General features: G+C 40.3%; 1 protein-coding gene across 2 annotated transcripts in view; it reads left to right on the top strand.

Annotated features, from left to right (window-relative positions):
- Positions 1-26,831, top strand: part of RSPH3 (radial spoke head 3) — a 394,995-nt gene that overhangs the window by 294,004 nt on the left and 74,160 nt on the right. For both annotated transcript variants that reach the window (XM_044054703.1, XM_044054704.1), the window contains exon 9: positions 12,918-13,000. In XM_044054703.1, coding sequence (XP_043910638.1) covers positions 12,918-12,991 — 74 coding nt within the window. In that variant the 3' untranslated portion in view covers positions 12,992-13,000. The remainder of the gene's footprint in view (positions 1-12,917; positions 13,001-26,831) is intronic.

Raw genomic sequence — 26,831 nt, forward strand, 5'->3', positions numbered from 1 at the left:
TGGCTAACAAAATCCACCAAACAAATGCTACAAATCCAAGACAGAGCATGGAAGGATTGGCTAAAGAATAGAACTGAATAAACTTTCCAGAACTTTAGGCAACTACGTAACAAAGCAAAAAAATCAGTGATTGCCGATAAGAAAGCTTACTTTTCGCAGCAACTAACCACCCATAAAAACAACCCAAAAACTTTTTTTGGAAAACCATCACATCACTTCTTACCCCTGGTTCAAAACAACTCCCCGCTCCCCTACACAGATAAGACTCAAACTGAAGTGGCCAATATGTTTAATACCCATTTCATTGATAGCATAGCTAAACTAATTACAAGCCACAACTCTAGTACAAACTCAACCGCTGTTTAAACTACAAATAACTACAATAACATCTCTTCCCCCATAAACAAAAGCCCTCAACTTTTCAAACTCAAATGCCCCCTTTCTCTCTGCAGCCAGTACCTACTACATTAATTCATAAATTACTCCTCAAACTGAAACCCTCTTCCTCATCCTCTGAAAATCTGCCACCAGAATACTTAAAACTCACTGCTGCTGACTCAGTAGCATATCCAGTAAGTATACTCATCAATCATTCTGTTATGGAATCGTATGTCCCCACCCCTTTGAAAACATCCATCATAACCCCTTTGCATAAAGGAGATAAATCCAGCTAACTAACAAACTATAGACCCATCTCCATCCTTTCCCCTCCATCCAAACTGCTTGAAAAGTGCATATACATTGCTTAACCACCTTACACATAATAATCTCCTCATACCCATCCAGCATGGCTTTAGGCCAGCACACAGTGCAACAACTGCACTTATCTCTTTCACAGTCATAACTGACAAAACTAGGGACTCCAATTTATATATCTCTGTATTATTATTATTATTAGATTTGTCAAAGGCATTTGATATAGTCTTTCATGGCAAACTACTTCAGCAACTATCACCAGTAGAGAACAACACATTATGTGACAAAGTTGCCTATCTCAGTACCATGCTAACAAAAGCAGTGTCCTACAGGGATCCGTTCTTGGACCCCCACTTTTTTAACATGTTCGTCAATAATCTGCACATTCCATGCCATCATAGTACATTAATCCAATATGCTGACGACTCCACCATTATTACCTCATCTGATAACGTACCTGACCTGTTGCAACAGACCCAGGATGCTTTCATCTCAGTTGAATCTTGGCTAAATAATGCACAGTTATTTCTTAACCCCAACAAAACTAAAACTACTTTTCACCCCTAAACCTGTTACATCTGATTTTAAAATATATTCTCTAAACAAAACTAAAATTGAAACAGTAACAAGTGCCAAACTACTAAGTATTACCATAGACAATAAACTCACATTTGGCCAACACATACATAATGCTATTAAAAAACTCGTCTTAAAATAGGGACACTTTGTAGGCACAAAAATATCATGGATCCATACACTAAAAGGACACTAGCAAATGCCTACCTGATCCCCTCTTTAATCTATGGAGCATCTATTTTTACTAATCTGCACACAACACTCAAAACCAAACTCCAGTCTTGTTATTACAAAATTTCTAAATTTGCTGCAGGCTCATTTTATTGTACACACCATAGCAATACTCAAACAGATAAACTGGTTAGAATTCTCCCACTATCTTAACTACCTAAATCTCACAATTGCACAACTTATATGTAAACCCGAAAGCTATCCTGCCTTACAGTCTATTCTGCATACATACACTCCCAGCAAAAATCTATGCTGCACTGAAAAACAGCTGTTAGGACATACATAAACTCAAGAAAGAAACCAGACAATGTCTCTACTCCTACACCATAGCTAAACTATGGAACAGTCTACCTATCAATATTACCAGTATAGAGAACACAAGTTCAAAACTGAACTAAAAACTACTTTTCTAAATCATGGATCTGCACGTACCCTAAATTCGGTAACTAACCTCCAAACTTTTTTCCTCAGCTCCCTCTTCCATTCTGTCTTCCTACACTGTTAACCTTCTACTACTCATTTCATCTCTTAACACCCCCTCATAGCTATCCCCCTCCTACTACCCCCACTTTTTCCCCAAAATAACATACCATTTTATCTACCTACTTTCTGCCCCTCTCACTTTCATCTCTACAACTTATAAATATAGTGTGTTTATTGTATTGTTCTTCTATCCTAATAATTAAATATTCATAAAAATAATGGGGCATCAACTCTCTCGTTTGTATCAGATGCTTATGATTATCCTGTATAGAACATACAATATTTTTCACTATTGTATTTTGATGTAAAATGTGAGCTAATATGTTTTCATTATTGTAAGCACTGCTGGAGCTTTTCTCCCCGGGCCTCCGCTGAAAATGGGTCTTTGACCCAGTTGGACTTTCCTGGTCACCAAATGTCAATAAATAAATAAGATCCACTGTACTAAAGAGGAAGAGGTTTCTACTTCAGGATGTTTCTGGTTCCCAGAAAAGATGGACCTTGGAGACCCATTTTGGATCTTTCACACCTCAACACCTTCCTAAAAGCCACAACCTTCCGGATGCTTTCTCTGCTTACCTTGTTTCCCCTCATCCTTCCACATGCTTTTATGGTCTCCCTGGACATCAAGGATGTTTACCTTCACAGTCCCATTCACCCTCTTTTCAGGAAATATTTGTGTTTTCCTGTTGCTTCATCACATTTGCCAACAGCAGGGCTCTCATCTCTTTTATGTTTATGTGCTCTTTCCTTTGCCCTTTGGTCTCGCTATGCACAAAAATGTTTGTCTCCTGTGACTGCTTATTGCAGACTCCAGTATGTACAGATTTTTCCATATCTGGATGATCTCCTACTCCAGGTACTCCTTCCAGAATCCTTGCAACAAAAACTCCATCTCACTGTTTCCCTTCTTCAAAGACTGGGTTTCACAAGAAACATCCAAAAATATTTCCTCATCCTTTCACAAGACCATGTCTTCCTGGGGTATAGAATCCAGACAAATTGAATGTTAGCCTCCCTGCCCCCTCAGAAAATTCAGGCTCTACAAATTCTTTCAAGATTTCCTCCCTCTGCAGTCTCTTACAGCCAGGGAGTTTCTCCACCTTCTAGAATTCATGAGCATCCATCATCCCCATGTTACCTCTGGCCAAACTTCGCATGAGGAAATTTCAGTGGTACCTGAAGTCAGTTTAGAGCCAACATGCGCACCCACTCAACAGTGTTGTCCCTCTTCTTCTTTGTCTAAAGAGGGAACTTCGTTGGTGGATTGAGCAAATTTCCTTGAACCCAGGCCTTCTTCTGCATCCTCCTCTTCCAATTCAGGAATTGGTCACAGACACCTCAGACATGGGTTGGGGGCAGCCTTTGCATCCTGGAAGGTCCCATTCTCAAAGGAAAGAGCACATAAACATAAAAGAGATGAGAGCCCTGCTGTTGGCTCTATAAACCATTCACTCCCTTTTCATCCAGCCACTCTAAGACTGTCTACAGACAACACCACAGTTCTTTGGTATGTAAACAAACTGGGGAGGGAGGGACAAACAAAATCATACCTTCTGTGCAAGCTAGCCCTCATGACATGGGAACTGGCAACTCGGTAGCAGGTCTCCCTTCAGGCAGTGTACATAATCTCCTTCAATCAGAATGTAGTGGCAGACACGCTGAGCAGGTCCATGACTCAATCCCACAAATGGATGCTTCACAAGGATGTGTTTCTGGACATTCATCACTGGTGGGGTATTCCTCAAGTTGATCCCTTTGCCTCCCCTTTGAACAGCAAACTTCCAAAATGCTCTTCCTGAGTTTTAGGCCCTCTGGCGTGGAAGGTGGATGCCCTCTATTTCTCATGAAAGGAGATGTTTCTTTATGTACCCCCCCCCCCCCTTCCCTGTTATTTAGAAAGTTCTGCTGAAAATTCAGCAGGACAAACCAAAAATCTTATTGGTGACTCCCTTTTGGGCAAGACATCATGGGTTCCCTCTTCTGCATTTAGCCAAGGGCAATCATCACAAGTTACCTCACGGGTGGATCTACTCACACAAGACAAGAGATGTTTAATACACCCACATCTCTCAACTCTATATCTGAAACTGTGCGTGATAGACTTCTGATTCCTTTCAGATACCTCTTTTCAGAGGATGTGCTTAGGGTTCTGCAGGAGGCCAGAAAACCTAATACTAGGAAATCCTACTTATCCAAATGGAAGAGGTTTTCCATCTGATGTCTTTCTCGTAAACTGGACCCACTTTCTGTGAATATCCCTATGATTTTATCTTACTTGTGTGAACTGTTGAAGGCTGGGTTGGCCTATTCCTCTGTGAAAGCTTATCTATCAGCCATTTCTGCTAGTCTGCCTTTGTCTCCTCCTTTGGCCTCTAAAAAGGAGGTTAAACTCTTCGTTAAAGGTATCTTTCACATCAGACCTTCCAGTAAACCTGTTCCTCCTCCTTGAGATCTCAATTTTGTCTTGTAAAAACTTACTGTGGCTCCATATGAGCCTGAAGCTACAGCTTTCCTGAAACATTGGAAGACTGTGTTATTATTGGTTTACTATCGTTTGTTCGAACGGCAAAACATTTGCTGTTCAAAACAATGAAAAGTAATACCGAACACGAACAGTCCAAACGGCCACAATGTCGACCCAAATGATCAACACATTTGAGTCGACATTGTTACCGAAACCATCATGTGATAGCCGTATAGGTGCTGATGTAAATCAGACTCTTATATGACATAGCACGTTTTTGCAGAGGGGCAAGCCCCCCACACTTCTAACGCTGAGATCACACTGCAGTGAGGATATGGATGAATTTCCAATCCCCACTGGAGTGGGGATATAGATGAATTTCCAATCCCCACTGTACTGCAATTTCCGTGCAGATAGTTGAATACACTTATGCGAATGCACTACTGCATTCGCATAAGTGTGTTTGACTATCCCATCCATTTGAGTTTTGTGCACGACATTCTGATTTTCGGCAGCTGTGCTGCCAATAGACTGTCATTCGCACGAACAATAGTAAACCGCTATTATTAGCTATTACTTTAGCCAGGAGGGCGTCCGAATTTCAAGCCTTGATGGCTTCTCCCCCTTCCTGGCTTTCCATTAGGACAGGGTTTTCTTGTATATTAACCCTTCTTTTATGCCCAAGGTTGTAAATGAGTTGTCACTTTCCCAGTCTATTCATTTGCACACTTTTTTCCCCTCTCCGCAATCATCTAGTGAGAGAGTTCTACACACCTTGGATGTGTATAGACAACTCAGATTTTACTTGGCTAAAACTAACACTAGCAGGAAATCTGATCAGCTTTTTGTTTCTTTTCATCCCAGGGCTCTTTTCAAGCAGACCATTTCCATTCCTTTTGTTCTGTTTTTCATGATAAGAGCTTTTCTACTCATGTTAGGACTCATTCTATGAGACCTGTGGCTTCTTCAGCTGCTTTTTTCAAAGGTTTGAATACTAATACCATCTTGAAGCAGCTTCCTGGTCTTCTGTTCATACCTTCACTAAACATTATAAACTGAATGGCTTCACCAAATCTAGAGCTGGCTTTGCTAGAGCCATTCTCCATAGCTTTTTAGATGGCACTTCTGCTCATTCCCCTTCCCTTACATCTTCATGAGCTTTGGTACTCTCCCTCATGTTAAGAATACTGCAACATAAGAATGGAAGGACAGAGATGTCCTTCTGTTCTTTGTTGCAGTATTGTGTCCCTCCCATCTTAGCCCTGGTTTTTGTCTTTTTCCCTGGATGTATGCTTACCTGCTTTGTGCCTTAGGCTGGTGTTCTTACTGGGACATTTATTTCTGAGGAAGGTACTTGCAGACATCACTTTTATGGCCAACACTGGCTGCTGGCCTACATGTGACGTCCCATGTACCTTGCAGTGGTTAAAGTCTTTTGTATATTGGCAGAATGTCAGGAACACCTTTGGCAGTGAATCCCTCATGTTAAGAATACTGCAACGTAGAAGAGAAGGCTATCTATGGTTATGATAAGATTTTTCACAACTATTCTTTATTGTTGTTTGGGTGATTTTTATCGTGATTATTGATTGTTGGTTGTTGGCTCAGGATGAATCTTCCTTCTTTTCTCAGGGCAGTAAAATCCTGAATATTTACCTCACTCTGGTTGCAGATAGACTGTGCATATTTTGAAGGGAAGTATATCAGTAGCCAGAATGAGTAGGAGGGAGGGTAGTTAGAGCTTTGGCATGCTGGCTGGGTGCTGTGTACTTGGCAGGACACTACCGATAGGCTACTGCAGCAGTGAGAAATCCAGACATCTACTGTTGTGGGTAAGTAAGACTTCACAACTGTACTTTGTCTATTCTTTTCAAAATGGCCAGGGCCAATTACCACAAGCTTCATCGCAAACTGGACCTACTCACACAGGACATGGGGTGTTTGAAACCAGAAACAACGTCAGCAAACTTCCTAGATAAGAGTTTTAATATATTTTAGGTACCTTTTTCCTGAGGATGTGCAGCAGGTATTAGAGGAGGCAAGAACAAATACTATAAGGAAATCATATTTCATCAAATGGAAGAGATTTTCTAGTTAGTGCCAAGACAAGAACCAGGACCTTTTAAAGGCTAAAATTTCTCTGGTTCTGTAATAGTTGTGAGTTGTATCCTCTGGCCTTTCTTACTCCTCCATCAACATTCAGTTGTTAGACATTTCATGCTGTTTAGCCATGAAGCCCTCCCCCTTTTTCAATGCATTCCCATGTTAGAAAGTGTTTGAAAGGGAGTTGCATGCCAAGCTTTCTTGGGATCTTAACTTTGTTTTAGAAATTGTAAACTTATTCCATTTGAACCAGCTCATCTGGCTTATTTGAGGTTCTTAACATGGAAGACAGTTTTGCTGATTGTTCTGACTTCTACAAGATGAGTAGCTGACTTGTAAGCTCTTATGGTGGGTCAACCTTATCTAATTTTTCACAGATAGGTTTGCCAATCCTTCCTTTAAGCCAAAAGAGGTATCTAAGTTTACTTTGAGCAAAATTATCCATCTCCCTGTCTGTCTTGTATCCAGAATCTAAAACCAAGTGAGAGAGGATTTTTCATACTCTGGATGAGCACAGACAATTCAGAAATTATCTTGACATAACTAAATCTGTCAGAAATAATGATTAGTTCTTCATTTCTGGTAAAGGTAAGAAAAAAGAACAACCTTTGTCAAAGCAGATGATCTCCAAATGGCTGTCTCATGATATTTCCTTTTGTTATACCCACTACAATAAGGCATTTCCAGACGGGGTCAATTCTTACTGTACCAGGGCCATGATTTTGTCTGTTGCTTTTTGGAGAGGATGGACTAGGTTCTTTGTGCATACTTTTACAAAGCTCTATAGACTAAATTCTTTCTCCAGTTATACAGCAGGTTTTACAGCTGCTTCTGGACATGGGTGCTGGAACCATAGAGCCAGGGGAGAGGGAGCCCCCCCCCACACACACACACACACTTTTACAGGTGCAAGACCTTTTGGGAAAAATTAATGAAGTGGAGTTTTCACTCTAAGATGGATTCGCACAGGGAAGTTAAACTAGCTGTTCTTGTTCTCTTATTGCTCTGTGTTACAGTAGTTATGCTGCCACTGTTCTGTTGGTGCTGCCAGGGTCATGCTGGTAAGGAGAGTTTTGTTCTTTTATTTGCAGGAGTTATGCTGCTCCTGTGTGTGTGTGTGTGTGTGTGTGTGTGTGTGTGTGTGTGTGTGTGTGTGTGTGTGTGTGTGTGTGTGTGTGTGTGTGTTCTCTACCCATGCCACCACTTGTGATTCAGGGAGCTGAGTCCATACCTCTTCACTGTCCAGAGTGTCGTGGAATATTTGGCTCTTACATTTGGTCTGTTCCTCTTAAAATTTGTGTTTTTCTGGCAAATCAATGAGAACTGAATTCCCTAAATAATGATAGCTCTTTAAGTTTCAGTCTTCCTATCATTCAGCAAACACATGGTAAAACAGAACACTTTATTTTAGCAACTTTCTAAGATTTTACAAGCACTATTTAAAATGTGCCCCTGGTTTTGGGCCTTTGCTCCCCAAATAAATCTTGGCATTTTCCAGATTTCTTGTGCTGAGAAGTTCAGAGATTTAGTTGATCGTCAGGTGGATTTTACAAGGAGCTGAGAGCTTTAGGAGAAGAGAAGTTTAATGCTACTTATGCTAAGTTGTTTGCATTGTTAGTAGCACAGCAGGTAGTATACTTGCTTTTGATGCAGAAGACTGTGGTTACTACTCCCACAGTATGCAGATGGATCGTTGATACTGTGTTGTACTTTAGTGGGAGTCGATGCTGCAGTCCTATCAATGTCCTCCTTTAGAGGAGTTACTTAGTAAGTATGAACCCATTATCAGTTTGCCATCCATTCCCCATTGCAAAATTACTAGCTTATCATTTTTAATGTAGCACATGCAATTTATTCTTCAAGGGCAACAGGCACTTTATTTGTAGATGAAACAATTGAATGTAAAGTTGTTTTCTAGCAACAACCTCTTCATTAGTTACAGATCCCTTTTATGTGAAATTATATAGATGACTTATTTCTGCAGAGATTTTGCATATTTACTGATATCGGTGGATTGTAATGACAGAAGTTTGAGTGGCCTTTTATGGTTGAAATTTTCTGAAATGGGTAGTTTTGTCGTTATTGGTTCATACATTTTGTTTCATTGCTCACTAGAAGACTGTTCCAAACTACACATTTAAAACACATTCTAACAAGTGGTGCTGTATTATACAGGAGATATAATTTAATACTATCAAGTTAATACAATCAAGAAGGTGAATCAAAGAACGTATACATGTATACTTGCTCACAGGATGCAGGAGATCAAAATAAGGGAAGAGACCTGTCACCAATGGTATCCCCCAGGGTTTGATGCCGAGAGTTTTTCTGTTTGTCATATACATCTCAAAAGTAAAAGGAAATACCAAAGGGCTTTAGCCGACTAAGTCTGAGATGACTGCAAGCTAGGAGCAGTTATTCTATTCCCTAATGACTTAACCATCATGCAGGAAGGTTTGTCCCAAACAATAACTGGTGCCAGAATCATGAATTGAAACTAAACTCCAAGAAATACATTATTGTATCCTTTGGGAAGTCATTTACTCCAGGGAACTACCAAATTGACAATGCCCCCTGAGAACTGACCCAGTTGTTTGGCATTTGAGAACTTGTGTGTACAGTGACCCAACTTTTGACCAACATGTGCCCAGAGTCATAAGAAAGTCTTTCTATATGGCACAGCTTATAAACAAATTGATTGTGACTAGATCTAGAGATGTTATTGTCCCACTTTACAATGCCCTCATTAGATCAATCATTTTGTATAGTGCCCACTTTGGCATGTATCTGTCCAGACCCATGCAATACTTGGAATACCCACAGAGATCACCTACTAAAAGGATACAAGTCCTAAACAGTAGGTCTTGCATGGACCACCTGAAAGACTTATCACTATACTCAGTATCCTACAGAGTCCTTAGAGGTGATGTGTCTGGCATACAAGGCATCCTCTGACCTAATACAGATTGGACCTACTAAACATCAGCAAGTCAGATGGCATCAGAAATATGCAGTCCAGGTATCTAAACTGAATGTTGTGGAGAGATGGATATATATATGCAGAACAAACTATCCATTCAAGTAAAACAAAGCTCATCCCTGTCCATATTCAAATGCAACTTGGATTTAAGGATGGGTAATAGAAAATGTACTCCAGGATTACCCCTCGTGCCACTAATGGATAGAGGCAGTTCCTAAATGCTGCATCCCTTACATGGGTCAGCTCAAATTATCTACAGTGTGATCACATTTATTCTCACTAGGGCTAACATACAATTATCAGCCATGGGATATGTAAGACCAATCAGGAAATGTTAAGTCAAGCACCAAAATGGAACTTGGCTAAGCTTAAAATGTCCTCCAAGTGAACCTATGTTGTGGTAGTAAATAGTTTTAAAAGATTTCCCTTTTTAGATCACTAAGTACTCCTGTCACCCCCCACCCCCCCCCACCCCACCCCCCAGCCTTCAACAGCTTCCAGTGCCTCTGCTTCTGGACCATCATCTTTCCTCTTCCTGTTAATATAACCTATGGCAATCTACCCAAATAAGTATGGCTACTGCAACAGTGGTCAAATGAAGAACATAGTACAGTTGTGTAAGAACACTTACCATAACAGTAGATGTTTGAATGATCATTGCTGCAGAAGCAACTCCCTTCTTCCCCTTTATTTTTGTATGTTTTTGTTGCCAGGGTGAGGACTTTTGTTTTTATGTTCTTCATAAGTTCATAGGTGTGTACTAGGCTAATGGCCCTGGGGCCTGTACAAGCCTAGCCATAGGACTGCCCTGGCATAGTGCCACCCGACCTTAGTTCCCAGTGCCTCTGTCGAGTAGAGCCACTTGTGTTATCCCTGGGGTGAATTTTCTGTTTCCCATCCACTCATCAAGCTTTCTCTTGAAGACGGTCAGCGAGGTGCTCTACTTGACATGTATGGGAAGTCTGTTCCATAGCATGGGCAGTCTCTGGGTTATGAACCTGTCCCTCCAGCATGTTCTGTTAATTGTGGTAATGAGGTTGAGGTCTCTGGAGCATGTGGTGCGGAGGGATTGGGATTTCTTTAGATGTAGCATTTCTAACAGAGCTGGGTCAGACATGGCTTTTTAAGTCAAGCAAAGATTGCCTCTAAGTAGGCAATATGAGACAGAGTATAGTTGGAGTTTTTTGAGTCTCTCCATATAAGACAAGTGTTTAAGGCCTAGGATCCTCTTTTTGAGGTACTTTTGTGGCCTCTCCAGTTGTTGCAGGTGTCTAGTGAGGTACATGGGACATTGTACTCAATGAGTGGCCTAATGAGGGAAAAGTAGAGGGAGACAATGACCTCTTTCTTCTTGGATACAAAACCCTTAGTAATGAGATGTGCCACATAGAAGGACTTTCTGACCACAGTGGCAGTGTGGTGATCAAAAGAGAGATTGCTGTCAACCTGTGTTCCAAGATCTCTTATAACACCTTCTGTCTTCAGTGGACTATCATCAATGTGGTAATTCATGGGAACCAGGTTTTTCCCAAAGGGGATGACGACACATTTTTTGGCATTGAGCTTAAGGCCATGGTTCTGACAGCAGTCATTGGTCACATTGAGGTCATTCTGTAGGATGTTAACATCACTTGGGGAGTTAATAATAGCTCCATGAACCAGCTTGCCTTCATCCACAGCTCTGGTGACTGACTCAAAGAAGTCGACCAAGTTGAGCAGGCATGATCTACCCTTCACAAAACCAAACTGTGTGGGATCCAGAGTTTGGAGATTCCCTATATCCTTGTTTATTAGGTCCATGATGATGCGTTCCATAGCTTTGCATATCAGACTCGTCAGGCTAATGGGGCGATAGTTCCCAGGGTCTGTAATCACTTCTTCTTTGTGGAGAGAGATGACTGCAGCAGTGCGCCATTCAGCAGGGACAAAGCCTGAGGTGAGGCTGTGATTGAACAGGGAACACAGGTGAGGTGCCAGTTCACTCTGTAGTTCATGTAGAACACAACCAGGGATATTGTCAGGTCCCATAGAAGATGCAGTCTTGGCCTTGGACACTGCTGTTTTAACCTGTACAGCAGTAATACTGGGTGCCTGGCAATCTACTGGTATTGTGATTGGTCCTTGGGGGGGGAAGGGGGGGGGTAAAGTTGATATTGAATCTGTCGGACAGTATACTGGCAATATATGTTGGCTCGGTATAGGAGGTACCATTGTGCAGTAACTCAGAGCTAATCTGGGTATTGCCGTGGAGACTCTTTACATAACTGTAGAAGGCCTTGTGGTTGTTTTTACTATCTGCTGCAATTCTGTTTTCATATCTAGCTTTAGAGGATTTGATGAGGGATCTCAACTTTTTGTTGAGGCATTTAAGGGAGTTTTTCCAGTATTGGGACTTCACCTTATTCCGCATCAGTTTCCTCCTTCTGTTGTAGAGTTTGTTTATGGCAGGGGACCACCAGATTGGCTTCTTTAGCATTCTTTGTTTCATGGCTGTAGCCTTCCAGTCTCAATTGGCATGAAAGCACTGACAGGACAAATGCCCCAAACCATTCTCATTCTTCAGCTTTGCTTGAGATGGTTAACAGTTTGGTCTGCATGAAGGTGCCCTTAAGCTTTGGAAGCCAGCAGCAGTTGTATCCTTAGATTCGAACTGCCACTGTTATGGTAAGTTTGCTTACACAACTGACCTTTTCCCATAGGATGTTGTATTCCATAAAGTCTTTATGGACTACATGAGGATTGCCTTTCTCTTGAAGCAGATCCATTTTATACTTTTACCTTTCAGGTGGCAAATGGGTATTTTGAAGTTTTCCATAAATCAGATTATGAAAATGTCCTGTCTGCGTTGGGGTAGTGGGTACTAGGAGGGGAAATTGTCAAGAGAAGCTCCAGTAAGCAATGATGTGATACATGTTTCAGTACTGGGACTTATCCTGTTTAGTACATTTGTGGCACAAATCACACAGATTAGCTTGTATGCTTGTCTTGCCTAGATTTCTACAGTAATCATGGAATTGGATAGTGTAGCCAGGAAAACCTGTGGTAGCTTGTTTTTGTGGGTAGACAGATAGTAACTGGAAGTTAATGAAAAGTTCAAGGTCATGCACATGCAGTGGCATACTGCCAGAAAACATATATTTTTGGTGAGATGGGCCACAAAACTGAGAAGGAAAAAGACTAGAGGGGAATAATCACTCTTGTAGTGTCTTGTACTATGTATTCTGAATGGTCAGTTGTCAATTTTTTTAAACTTGGTGTTAGTTGCACAAACATGGTTGTGGTTCCTTTATAAATGATACCCAAAACAGTAGCATTATTTAGACATGGTAAATTTTGGACTGAGAGATGGCAATAAAGGAGGTGTCTTGTTTCTGCTTTCAGTTTTGATTCGTGAGGTGGTTGAGAAAAGGATCAGTGACTTCCAACAAGCAGATTCTATGAGTATACCCAGCTAAAGCATTCAGGTAACTGTCTAGACAAATCAACTGATAAAGCTTTAAGTCAGAAAATTAATATGGCCTTGCAGAATTACGTACATCTGTCATGTAACACATGATATTTGAATTTTAAAGCTCTGTAACCATGTAATAAAGTGTAAAATTGTAACTAAATACGCAGATCTTCTGAGTTCGAATTTTCATTATCATCTTCAGTTTCATTTTCAGGTGGGTCAGTGTAACAGTAAATCAAACCATTTGGTTTTACCAGCCTTGTATAGTTTTATTCTATCTAGACATAGAGAAATGTTACCAGATGTGCCTTAGTCCATATGAATGCCAGTGTTGGCTTCACTCCAGCTTTCATTACATCTTTGCTTTACGCAAAAGACTACAATGCAAAGTCAGTACACCTCATGTTTCTCAGAAGTTTGAGTGTTTGCTGCTTTGAGTGCTTCACACCGTGCTTTAATGCTGGTGTAGTTTCATGTGTGTAGTGGCTTGCACTCACTGAATGTTTGGAATATTTACTCAGAGATCCTCAAGCAAAACACAGTAAAAATCTTGTTTTTTTCTCCTATTTTAAACTTCCAAGATTTGAAAGACTGGGCTTTACAGAGTCTAATTGAAAACAGGAGAAAAGGTGCAAGTGGTTATAAAGGAAAGTTATGTATGGAAGCTTCACATTAAATCAGTGGTACACAACCTTTTTTGGGGGAGGGCCACTACACAAATTCTTAATGCATCTGTGGGCCACCAAGACATAGTAAGTCGTTACGAGTTAACAGTAGGTACAGGTGACTGGCATTTTTACTTAAGACAGCAGTCATGAAATTGCCTGTTTTCTACATCAACGTTGCATTTAACTTTATTCTGGCTTGCAGCCATGACTTATTAGAAACTCTTGCAGAAAGTTACTGCTGTTTACAGACTACAAGTTATAAACAACAAAGAATAGCTACTTCCACAGCTAAAATTGGAGGTGTGCACAACTGCAGTCAATTAGGTAAGTAAGCACATGCTGGAATGTTTGTGTGACTGGAGTAAGACATAGCATTTTTTCACTTTTTAAAAAAATTTTAGTTAGTCTCTGGGGGCCGGATGGTGTTGCATCGAGAGCCGAACGTTGTGCACCACTACATTAAATAAATGGCATCAGAATTACTTAATCCAGGGATTTAAGCTTTGCTTGTGACATAAACAGAAGGGAAAGATATGTGTCTCTGAGAATTCCCCTTCTCTGGAGCAGAGAAGCATAACTCTTCCCTAACCCCATTAACTGAAACATGGACCACTGGGCTGGAAATGGGACAGAAATAGCCTGTACATCTTGCCCTAGCTTACATATACCTCTTGCAAGTTTATGTGCCTTAGAGGTTTTTGTATGATACATTAGGGAAGCTTGGCTAAACTTACAAAGGCCACCACTTAAGCTGGCAGTATAAATTTGGAATGTTTGACTAGGCTTATTAAGATCTCAGTGGTCGTTAGCCTAGTATATACCTATGAACCTATAAGAATTGTAAATCCACCTAGTCTACTTCAAATTCTTAGGACCGCACTGCATTTGAAATTACTTCCAAAAGCAGGGATTTAAAGTACCAGAATTCTGCTCACCAACGTCTGTGCTGGTTAAAGAAAATACCTTAGCAATACGTTTGGATCAAGAGGACAAGCCTATAGGATTTCCAGTATGGTGTTCCTGCATTGGGTCTACTACCTCGATCTTTCACCATCAGACTTGAAAATTGTAGTTTGTTATTGCAGATATTGATGCTTTTGTTATTTATGGAAATTTTGGAAAAGTTACTGCACAGTGCTGGACAATAGATGAATGTTGAAGAAAAGCTAACAGAATGTCTAAAAAAGATTACATTGCCACCTATAGTGCCTCCTGAGTGGGAACACAACAAATGTGAAACTATGGCCACGGCAAGGGGAGAGAAGAACCTGAGACAGGAGGTAAAGAAAAGCTATTTGTCTCTCTGAAACACTATGGATGGAAATAAAGAAAATGAAACAAATTCTGTAAGATACATCTGAATAAGAGAAACAGCTGGAGGAAATGACCATTACATTGAATGAATACTCAACTATACTGCAGTCATTTGTGGAAGAAACTTGGAGCGGAGAGCCAGGATGGAAGTGGCAGAAACCAGTTTGAATTATACTGAATCCAAGATGGTAGACATGGTGGACCAGGCAAGCCATAAAATGTGAGCATAGAGGGTGCTTCATAATTGGAAGAGGGAAGAGACTGTTATTTATTTGGGAGCTACGCACTAAATGGATTTATTTGCAATGTCAGAAATTGCTATTGAGAGGGCTCAGTGAATGACATTCCAATCAGTGGTTGTTGGGGCAGGCAAACCTCATCCAGTCATAGTCCATTTCCAAGAGTAAGAAGTTAGGAGAAAAGGTGTTGCTGGAAATTTGGAAACTGGGCAAAGTGCTAAAAGAAGAGGATATCAAAGTGTTTATAGATTCACCATTGCCTCCCCCTACAAACCCTGAACTGGCTAGAACTTCCTAACCACCTAGATTACCTACAACTTCCTACAGCTCATACACTCATATTTCAGCCTACAAAATGCCCTGCTCTAAATAATATCCTCCCCCCTATATACCCAACAGAACCCTTAAATCTAAACATCAGAACTGAATAGCTGTCCATAAACCCAAACATCCCGCTGGCCAACTGCTCCTCTCCTATGCTCTAGGCAACAAATGGAATTCCCTTCCTCAATCACTAAGAAGCACCCAAAACTATGAAAATTTCAAAGCCCAGCTTTTCATACACCTGTCTACTAAATGAAAATGCCCCTGTCTACTCCCTACTTAAGCTCTGATTACCTTAAGCCTTATGAGCATCCCCCATTCAGCACAAAACCCCTCCTTACTTAAGTATCGATCTATTCAAGCCTTAAGAGTCTCCCATTTCTGGCACATAATCCTTATGTACCTCCCACAGACATACTCTTTCAGCTCTATCAAATCTCCCTGCACTCTCCTGCTGCTTATTCCTCTCCTTACCTCTCCTACGCCTACAGCTATTTTTGCTGAACAAAACTTGTAAATATTGTAAATATAGAGATCTACAGAATTGTTTCTGGTACTAAAGGTACCTCTTGTTATAATATTTGTAAACTGCAAATGTATTCTCAGACCTAGCTTGTATTTCTTTAAATCCTGTATGTAAATTGTTCCTTTTAATGCATTCTCGGAGCTTTTCTCCCCGGGCCTCCACTGAAAATGGGCCATGTTGACCCAGTGGACTTTCCCGGTCATCAAACTGGAAATAAATAAATAATTTCTCCCTGCAGATTAGGAGGAAGAGGGGAACAATTATGTCAGTAATTTGACAATGCAAATAGAATGGGCTTAGATGGCAGCTGATGTGTACAGCGCAACTCTGGACTTTCTTCCCTGGAGCCCCAAAGACATTTGTAGAACAAAATAAAGTCATGCTGCAGTCAAGTGGTGGTGCACATATCAGCTATGGGGGATCAATAAACAGTATCAGGTCACAGCCATCAGGAGAAGTGAAAGAATGGGAGGCATTTCTCTTATTTGCAACAAGAAAAGTGTTGAAAGAGAGGGACGAAACTAAACAGGAGGCTAGAGCTAAGCAGGTCTGTCTCTTGTGGTCAAAGCAACAAGCGATGGATAATTTATTTATTTATTTTATTTTACATTTGTTGACTGGGTTAGTCCAGCTGGTCGGAGCCCTTTTTCAGTGGACACCCGGGTAGAAAAGCTTCACAAAAACATAGACACTTAATTATGTAACTAAAGTAACACAATACATAGATATATAAACAATATCTTCCCGAAAGAAAAAACTAAGCTTAGTTTAACATGGGTGACATATAGATTCAAACATCAGCACAGTACATCTGGTACAGTCCAAGGTACGAAGGATACAAGTAGAAGATTTACATTAATTCCTTTTATGTTCTGGAGAGACATAGTAAGGCACAAAAATGTTTATTAGAATCTATAGTAAAATAGGTAGGTGCAAAGTGGAGAAGTTATATGAAGTAGTGTAGAGAAGTATAGTGATAAAGAAAGAAAGTTTTGTGACACAGGAGTGCAGAAGGAGAAAGGCAAGTTGGGAGGGAGGAGTAAGGTCAGTCAGGGGGATAATAACACTGAAGTAGTCTTGTATTGCTTAGGTGTTTTTTTTTAGGTTTACCTTTATAAATGCGATTTGCAGAAGGGCGAGTGCTCATATGAGCGACTCTAATCCACGAAACTAACAATGTCGACACACCTACATGTTCGAAAAACAGAAAATCGAACAGCAGATTAGTTGTTTTTCGAACATGAAAGTCAAATTAAAAAAAAAAAAGTGTAAAGCAGGGGAGCAAGCCCCTCTGCACCCCCCCCACTTTATTATTCTAACTCCGAGATCACACTACAATGGGGAAAGGAACCATTTCCCGATCCCCACTATAGTGCAATCTGTCCCTGAATGTCGAATGTGCAATGAGCGAATCTCACTGTGCATTCGCTCATTGCACATTCGCACCTTTTTACATTCGTTTGTATATCTTGCACACTGCCTTTTGGATATGGGCAGTTCGCCCTTCTGCAAATCGCATTTATAAAGATAAACCGTTTTTTTTTTTACTGCATTTTTGAACTGGTGTTTAGGCTTAGTATTTCAAATGTGTAATGTAAGTTTATTCCAGCTGTCAGATGGGGAATAGCTGTAGAGGTTCTTGCCAATGTTAAACTTTGGCTTGTATATAGAAAGGAGATGTTGTTCTGAGCTCCGAAGAGTTCTAGGTGGGATGTAGGGGGAGGTGATAGAGTTAATGCTGGGACAAAAAGAGGGTTGGTTTAGAATGGAGTGAGTTACTTGAAGCTGAGAGAGAAGGTTGTTGGGCAGTTCTAACCAGTTTAGTTTCTTGAGTGCTAAGCAGTGGTGAGAATAGTATGGGTGTTCAGCAGCAAATTTGTCCACCTTATTGTAAGTAGATTCCAGTTTAGAGAGAAGTGTGGTTTGTAAGTTGGTGAGAATTTGAGAGCCATAAAGAAGGGTTGGTAGTAGGTAGGCATGGGATAGGGCTGTCTTGGCTTTACTGGATAAAAAGTTTTTGTTCCTGTAGAGGAGTCTAAGTTTTTGGTGGGTTTTTTAATGTTACTGAGTACATGTAGGTCAAATTTCAGCTGGTCATCGATAATGACCCCAAGTAGTGTGGTATGAGTTGCTACTGTGATGGGTGTGTTATTGTGGGAATTGATAGAGAAAGAAGGTTTAAGATGATTCATAGTTTTTGGAATGAAGAATAAGAGTTTAGTCTTCTTTGGGTTTGGGATTAGCTGGTTCTTGTTGAGCCAGTTTTCAATAGGCAGAAAGGAATTCTGAGTTGTTGTATGTAAATCTGGGAGGGTATCAGCTATGGTGATGACTGTGGAGTCATCAGCATATTGTACAAGAGATGACTGTAGTATGGATATAGATAACTGGTTGGTGAATATATTAAAGAGTAGTGGGCCCAATATTAAAACTTGAGGACCCCCATCTTTATAGGAAGCTCTGGGGCGATAGCAGAAAGCCATTTAACTGGCTGGAGATGATTGCTGAGATAGCTACAGAACAAGGAGATAGTAGTGGTGGATACAGTGGATATAAAAAGTATACACCCCCCTGTTAAAATACCAGGTTTTTGTGATACAAAAAAATGAGACCACAATAAATAATTTCAAAACTTTCACACCTTTAAGCATGGCTTTTGGTGTAGCGGGCAACTGAGTAAATGTCAGGAAAATCCTACTAGGACAGCTGAACTTTATTTGGGGTTAATCAGAGTTTCTTTATTTGATTGTAGGTGTGTACCCAAGAAGACTGAATGTTGTAATTAAATCAAAAGGTGCTTCAACAAAGTATTAAAGGGTGTGCACACTTATGCAACCAGCTTATTGTACGTTTTTTATTTTTTATATTTTTTCCTCTAACAGATTTGTTTGTTTTTCAACTGAATTGTACAGGTTATAGGTCACATTAAATTGAAATGATTTATTGTGGTCTCATTTTTTTATATCACAAAAACCTGGCATTTTAACAGGGGTGTGTACACTTTTTATATCCGCAGTAGGTTGAGTTCAGAAAGTTTGTTTAAGAGGAGGAGGTGAGATATGGTGTCAAAAGCTTTTTGAGAGGTCAAGAAAGGCAAGAGACTAGTTTGTTTTGGTCTCTGGCTTGTGAGATGGTGTTGATAAAGGAAATGAGGGCCATAGAGGTACTGTAGCCAGGGCGAAAGCCGTGTTGGGTGGGGGTGATTAGCTTCTCTTGTATGAGGTATTGCAGCAACATTAAGTGAAGTGTGGGTGTTTAATTTAAAGTTTGCAATAAGAAGTTCTGCAGGTGAGGCAGGAGGTATTTTGTATTCGGCAAGTAACTGGTAAGGACATTCTGAGTATTTTCCTGTTTTTTTTTTCACAACTTCAGTCTCTTGATAAATTGACAGTTAAATTAAAACAGGTCTTCATTGACAATGGGAAGAGGGCTTAATGTTGCAGAGGTGCACTACTGGTGTATGAACTGCTGCATTTTGAAGCTTAAGGGATGTGCTTTCAGTAAATGGCAGATGCAGCTGGAGAGGATGCCTTTCCATATGGGGCTGAGAGAGATGGCAGAGGTGGTGCTGTTTTATTCTAGTAAGATTGGGGGGAAGGCTGAACCTGGAATAAAACGTAGCTGCATCCAGAAAGGTGGTATTAAGGCTACAGGTATGATGTGGACAGCAGAAACCCTACAAGAGCATAGTAGATTGCATTAATGTCCAACTACTCTTACCGTTCCTGTTCATTAAATCTAGCTGTTCTCTTTTTTTTCTTTCTTCTCTCTTATGCTTTTGAATGGAAGAAATATGTTTTATTTCTGTAATGCCAGGTACTTAGTCTGTGTGTTTTGCTTTATTGACTACTATTCACATTTTTTATATTTTATGAAATCTGAGAACAAAAATATGATGGGATATTTCAATAGCAGTGATAGTTTATTCACTTTGGGTGAACCTTGAGCATCAGGACCAAGATCAAATGCTATAAACATTTGACAGTTTCCAACTATTATTACTATTTAGTTAGAATGTTGATAGAGAAGTACAGGCTTCATTAACATATGTTTTGGAGATCAGGCAGTGTCTGACACTATTTGCTTAACATCACACAACCAGAAGCTTTTGGAGGTGGGGAACATTTTTGAGTAAATCAAGGGTAACGTGTTAATTATGGAAAGGTGAGAGATAAGAAAACTTCAGGGTGGTCAGAAGTGTACATTTTATTTGGACACAGCTGAAACCTTCAGGACTGTTAGCAATAAGGCAAAAGTGTAACATATGTTAAGCTGCTGAAGCTGTTGATTGCAAGAATTGGCAGATGTAGCCCATTTCTGATTACCTGAAATTCCTTTTCATTTTAATTGACTGCTCTTCAAGAACTCTGCTCAGTCTGTATTCATTTTGTTAATTCTGTTATTATAAGCGTAGTACCATAAAATCAACTGTTATGTCAGTTTGACTGTTTTTATTAACAATTGTATCAGTGTTCACTGGGATATTCATGTTAAGTTTTCCTAATTGTGTGTGTGAGATAGTAGGATAAAATATGGACTTGCTGTAGTAGTAGGAGAGGTAAATGAACCCCAGTAGCTTAAATTTTAGTAAGAAATATGTAATTAGGTGTTGCACTATTTGAGTTGTTTTTCCTTGTGCGCTATTTAGTGAATGTCATAAAGTATGCAGATGTTACTCTCCTTACTTGGGTAAAATGAATCTCTACAGGCACTTCAGCAAATAGTAAATGGCAGGTAAATGGATATCTACTTTATATGACAAGGGGTGAGGAAAGTAGGATTGGGATCCAGGCTATAGAAGAGGCAACATGTGGGGAAAGTGGAAGTGAGATAAGTAGCCAGGGGAAGCAACTAAGAGATGATAGTTCTTTACAGTGGCGCTTTAATTGAATTTCTGTTATGGAGAAAATGTGATAAAAGGTGATTTTAAGGCCAAAGCATCAAAACAGATTGTAGAAGGATGTGGGGGGGAAGGGGAATGCCGTTTTGAGCATTGCAGCAATAGTCATAGTTAAAGCTAGAGCAAGGCATTTAGAGGAGAGAGCAGATCTCCAACATTGCGATGTTTGATGTACATAGTTTAGTGTTGGATTGTTTTGGGAAGGGTGATTCATGTAGGATGACTGAGATGAATAACATTTATGTAAAAAAAAAAAAAAAGACCATGGGCATGACCTGTGAGAATGAAAGGACCCTCTGGGTAGGTTTTGGAATGTTAATTGGTTAACCAAACCAGTGAATCTGGACAGAGCGTTATTAAATGCTAGGAAATCAGAGGTAGGTACTGATTGCATTTCAAGAGGATTTATGTCTACTGATAAGAAATTAACCAAAACAAGGAGAATGTTAGTGCTGGACCGTGGGCAAAGAGAATCTCTGGGAAAGGGAGATTTATGGCAAGGTTTATAAAATGACAGGTTTTGTAAATGTATGGCATTATAGGTCAAAAAATAAAAGGGAGAGAGGGTTTACTTATTTTTCCACAAGCTCACAGAGAAGTATGTATATATGTGTGTGTGTGTGTGTGTGTGTGTGTGTGTGTGTGTGTGTGTGTGTGTGTAGATATATATATATATATATATATATATATATATATATATATATATATATATATATATATATATATATATATAGGTCTACTTCTTTTGACCTAACTTTCATTTGCCTGACACCAAATGACTGAAATTTCATTTGCCTGACACTTCATTTGCCCGACAAGTATTATTAGCAAGAAAATGGAATATGCCCCCTTCCCCACTGCAGTGCGACCCTGGAGTTAGAATATATAGTTAGGGGGGTGTGGGGGGCAAAGCCCTCCACTTACTTTTCTGTTACTAAGCAATATTACATCAAAAGTTAACAATATCATATGAAATGAAGTGGGGGGCTTCGACCCCCACACTCCCCGTTGTGGGGGGCTGTGCCCCCCCAACTATATATTCTAACTCCAGGGTCGCACTGCAGTGGGGAAGGGGGCATATTACATTTTCTTGCTAATAATACTTGTCGGGCAAATGAAGTGTCAGGCAAATTAAATTTCAGTCAAATGGGGTCAGGCAAATGAAAGTTAGGTCAAAAGAAGTAGACCCATATATATATATATATATATATATATATATATATATATATATATATATATATATATATATATATGTAGATGTGCTTCCCCTTCAAAACATCTAATTCTCATAGCATTGAAACTCAAACCACTGAGACCATAACATCGAAAACCCAAAACACTGAAAACTCATAACATCGAATTTCATAACACTGAAAATGTATGGAGTAGTGTATCATCAAACATGTAAATGTTATAGTTTAATCTGTTAATCTTGTGGTATCACTATAAGATGTTGTAGTTTTTATTTATATAGTTATTATTTATACAGTGTAGGAATTTATACTATTTATATTGTGTTTATTTTGCCAATCTGTACTTGTTTTTAAGCCATACAGGTGAGTGATTTAAACATTATCTGTACATTCTGTATGGTGATCGCGATACAGTGGGTTTAGAAAATTAACTTTTTTCTACTGTAGTGTGATCTCAGAGTTGTTATATTTAATTTATGGGGTGTGTGGATGCAGAGCTCCACATGGGGGAGGGTGCAGGGGGACTTGCCTCCCTCTAGAAACGTAGTAAAAAGTGTGTTTGCTAGTTTGGTGTTGTTATAGGTGGAGGGAATGTTATTTACATGTGCTTTGTAGTTTTCGAGGTTATGATGCAAAGTTTCAATGTTCTGAGTTTTCAGTGTTTTCGGTTTTCAGTGTTATAGTCTCAGTGTTTTGAGATTCGATTTTATGGGAATCAGATGTTTTGAAGTAGAACCATGTAAATATATATATAAATATATATATATATATATATATATATATATATATATATATATATATATATATATATATACACACACACACACACACACACACACACACACACACACACACGTATGCAATTCAAAAGGCCAAGAAAATTTTTAAGAGATGAGACTTTTGCAAGAATGGGTGGGGCTGCAGAACAGAACAGGAGCTTTGAGTGAAGGAGAACAGGAGTGGGAGAAGGAGATTTGGCAGATATTATAATAGGATCTAATGAAAGACAAGGCAACTGAGGTATGGGAAGGTATGTAGAACAGATTGTTCCAAGAAGTGCACCAGCCAAATAGCTGGAAGAAGGCAGTGGTGCAGTGATCCTAAAAGATGGGAAATACTCTTCCTTGTCATTGTCCTACAGACCAGTGTTGGTGCTGAACCATAATTATTCATTTTTTTATGATGGTTATAACCAGCAGATCAATGGTGTTTATCCATGGATTGATGCACTGGGATCAGTGTATGCTTCTGTAGGGATGAAGGACAGCAGATAATGTCATTAGAATGTACAGTTGTGTAAAATCTTACCATAACAGCAGATGTTCTTCTCTTTACTATTGCAGTATTCTTTTCTAGAAGGATCTCCAGCCCAGGGCATCCTGACATTCGGTGAGTATACCAAAGCTTTATGATCTTGTATGCGCCATCATCACACATATACTCCCCACACAGGACATAGGGCATAAAAGTGACATATGAACGCAGGTACCCAGAACTGAATTGCCCCAGAAGATAACAGTCTCCATAAGACAAAGGAGTCCATACACATCGAGAAGGAGAAAATGCAGAAGAAAAAGGGGATACCCTTAGAGAGAAGGAAATCCAAAACACAAACCAGGACAAACAAGAGGGGGTTGGAGGGAGGGAGCAATTACTGCAACAGTGAAGAGAAGGACAGCTACAGTTCTGGTAAGATTTTACACTACTGTACTATGTCCTCCTTCTCACTGTTGCAGTATTCTTTACTATAGGAAGAGTAAAAAAAAAGCTCAAGAAGCAAAATGGGAGGTGTAAGGCTGAGAAGAGCCTAAACAAACCCATACAAAATGGTTCTTGCAAAACGTGCTGTGACCCTAGAAACCATATCAAAGTTATAATCCTTAATAAAGGTATGCACTGAAGACCAAGTAGCAGCTTCAAGAATGGAATTGGTGTCCAACCCCTTGAGCAAAGCACCAGAAGAAGCAGCAGCCCTAGTGGAATGAGCTCAACAGAAGAATACAAGCATTTTCCATAAAAAGAATAACACAAAGAAATGGCCTTAGATATCCAGCAGGAGATGGTTTCCTTAGAACCAGCCAAACCCAATGTCCTGGGATGAAAGTAAACAAAAAGCTGATCAGACTTATGAATGGCCTTTGTTTTATCCAAATAGTACCTTAGCTGTGTGTGCAAATCCAGGGTATGCAAGACACTCTCACTAGCAGACTGAGAAGAAGGGAAGAAGGAAGGGAGTTGTACTGACAGATTCAAGGACAACTCATTTACTTCCTTGTGCATAAAAGAAGGATTAGTACCAAGGGACACCCTGTCCCTGTGAAAAAAAACAATAAAGGAAGAATGTCCTTACAGTTCTGGGGCTTAGAAACCCTCCAAGAAGAAGTAAGAGCCAGCAACAAAACAGTCTTCTAGGTACAATGTTGCAAAGAATCAAAATCTGCAGGCTCAAAAGGAGATAGATTCAATTTTTCTAAAACAAAATTAAGGTCCCATGGAGGAGGAATCTGTTTCCTTGAATGCCTAAGATGCAGGACACCTCTAAGAAATTGTTTGACAAAACAAGAAGCCAAGACAGGATTCAAGGGCAGACAAGAAGAAATGGCTGACAAATGGGCCTTTGCAGAAGAATTGGCCAAGCCAGACTGGAGCAACTCATACCAATACGAGACAACCAAAGGGTCCCCCACTGAAAAAGGATCCTGGTTATGATTATGGCAACAGACAAATCTTTTCCATTTGGACTGACTCATTGTCCTTTGTGAGGAGGTCCAACCAGTGAGGAAACCTGTGGTGATTGCCCGTGGCTAGATGCGTTAAGAGGGAGAACCAGTGCTGTCTTAGCCAAAAGGGAGTTACTAGCAAGATTTTTGGAGAGTCCAGCTGAATCTTCTGCAGAACACTTGGAAATAGAGGAAGAAAGCAAAAAGAAACATCTTCTTCCAAGGAACAGAAGAGAGGGAGCAGTCTGTTCAGAAGGGAGGCAAAAAGAACTAGCCAAGGAATACCCCACAGATGGACAGTGTCAGAAACATGTCTCTGCGAAGCTTCCTTTCGTGTGAGCCTGTGTTTTGGACCTGCTCAGAGAGTCTATCACTAGATTGTGCTCTGAAGAAATGTGTACTGCCTGAAGAGTTAACTGAAAACTGAGAGCCACCTCTCAAGCCTGAAGAGCCATTCTGCAGAGGAGATAAGATTTTGTGCCTCCCTGCTTGTTGACATGCCACATCACTGTAGTGTTGTCTGTATACACCTTCAAGGGGCCTAGAGAGAACATGGGGTGAAAAGCTTGAAGGACCAGAATCAGAGCTCTCATCTCTTTGATGCTGATATATTCTGACTTCTGATGGGGGAGCCAGAGATCCTGAACTTTCAGATGACCACAAGAAGCCCCCCACCCCACCCCACTCCATGCCTGAAGTATTGGTGAACAGTTCTTGAGAAGGCAGTGGAGGCTGTAAGGGCAGGCTTGGGTTGTGAGCAAACTGTTGAAACCACCACTCAAATTCCTTCTTTAAACAAGGAAGGAGAGGTATACTGAAATCCAGGGTGACAGTGCTGCAGCCAGACCAACTTGAGGTACCATTGAAGCTTCCACATATGCAGTCTGGCAAGAGGTAGCACTGGAATAGAAGAAGCCATGAATCCCAAGGCCCAAAGAAACTCTCTGGCTGGAATGGCAGTCAGAGGAAGAAGATACTGAAAGAAGGCTGCCAATAACAAAACTTTTGGAGGTGGAAGAGAGGCCAACATTGCCACTGTCTGATTCCTGCATCCCAGATACACATGATCCTGAGAGGGTGTCTGGACAGACGTTTTGACATAGATGGTGAACCCCAAACTTTGAAAAAGAGAAATGGTGAACACCAAATCATGTAACGGATGATTGGAAGAAGGTGCCTGAAGTAACAGGTCATCTTGATAAGGAAAAATCTGAATGCCTTGGAGCCTGCAGAAGGCAGTCACAGGGACTAAGACATTTTGTGACTACCCTTGGGATAGTAGGGAAGGCCAAAGGGCAAAGCAGAGAGCTGAAAGTGAAATGAAACAGGGGAAATTTAAAAACTTCCTGAAAAGAGGGTGAATAAGAACATGAAGGTAAGCATCCATCAGATCCAAAGACACCAGAAAAGCCTGTGGTAGTAAAAGAGGAAACAGGTTTGACGAGCAAGCATTCAAAAAGAGGGGACATTGAGAAAGGTGTTAAGCTGGTAGAGATCCAGAATACGTCTCCAAGTACCCTCCATTTGTGGAACCAGCAACATCCAGGAATAAAAGTCCTTTCCCACTTGGGAAGGGGGAACATGTTGTATGGTTCCTTGTTTCAACAGGGACCTATGACCTCTGGTAAATGAGGAAGTTGCTCTAGAGGAGGTTGAGGAATCCCTGAAAAAAAGAGGGAGAGACTTCCACACCGTGAAGTAACCCTGACTGATGATAGACAGAACCCAAGAGTCTGAAGTGATGAGAAGCCAATTTGGAAGGCAAACGGAAAGTCAAAGGGACAAAGTAACCTGGTCTAAGAGAAGGAGGGGGCAAGTTGTCAAAGGGAAGTGGGCTTATCAGATAAAGGAGACTTCTGGGTCACAAAGAAATCTGAGAAGCTTTAGCAAAGGAGGTTCACCTACCACCCTACCTACCCTTGGATGTCTGGTAGGGGTTGCCTGCAGTCAAAAGCAGATC

Source organism: Protopterus annectens, chromosome 13.part0 (genome assembly GCF_019279795.1).
Source record: "Protopterus annectens isolate FY-2018-M chromosome 13.part0, PAN1.0, whole genome shotgun sequence".
In the NCBI taxonomy this organism is placed as follows: domain Eukaryota; kingdom Metazoa; phylum Chordata; order Ceratodontiformes; family Protopteridae; genus Protopterus; species Protopterus annectens.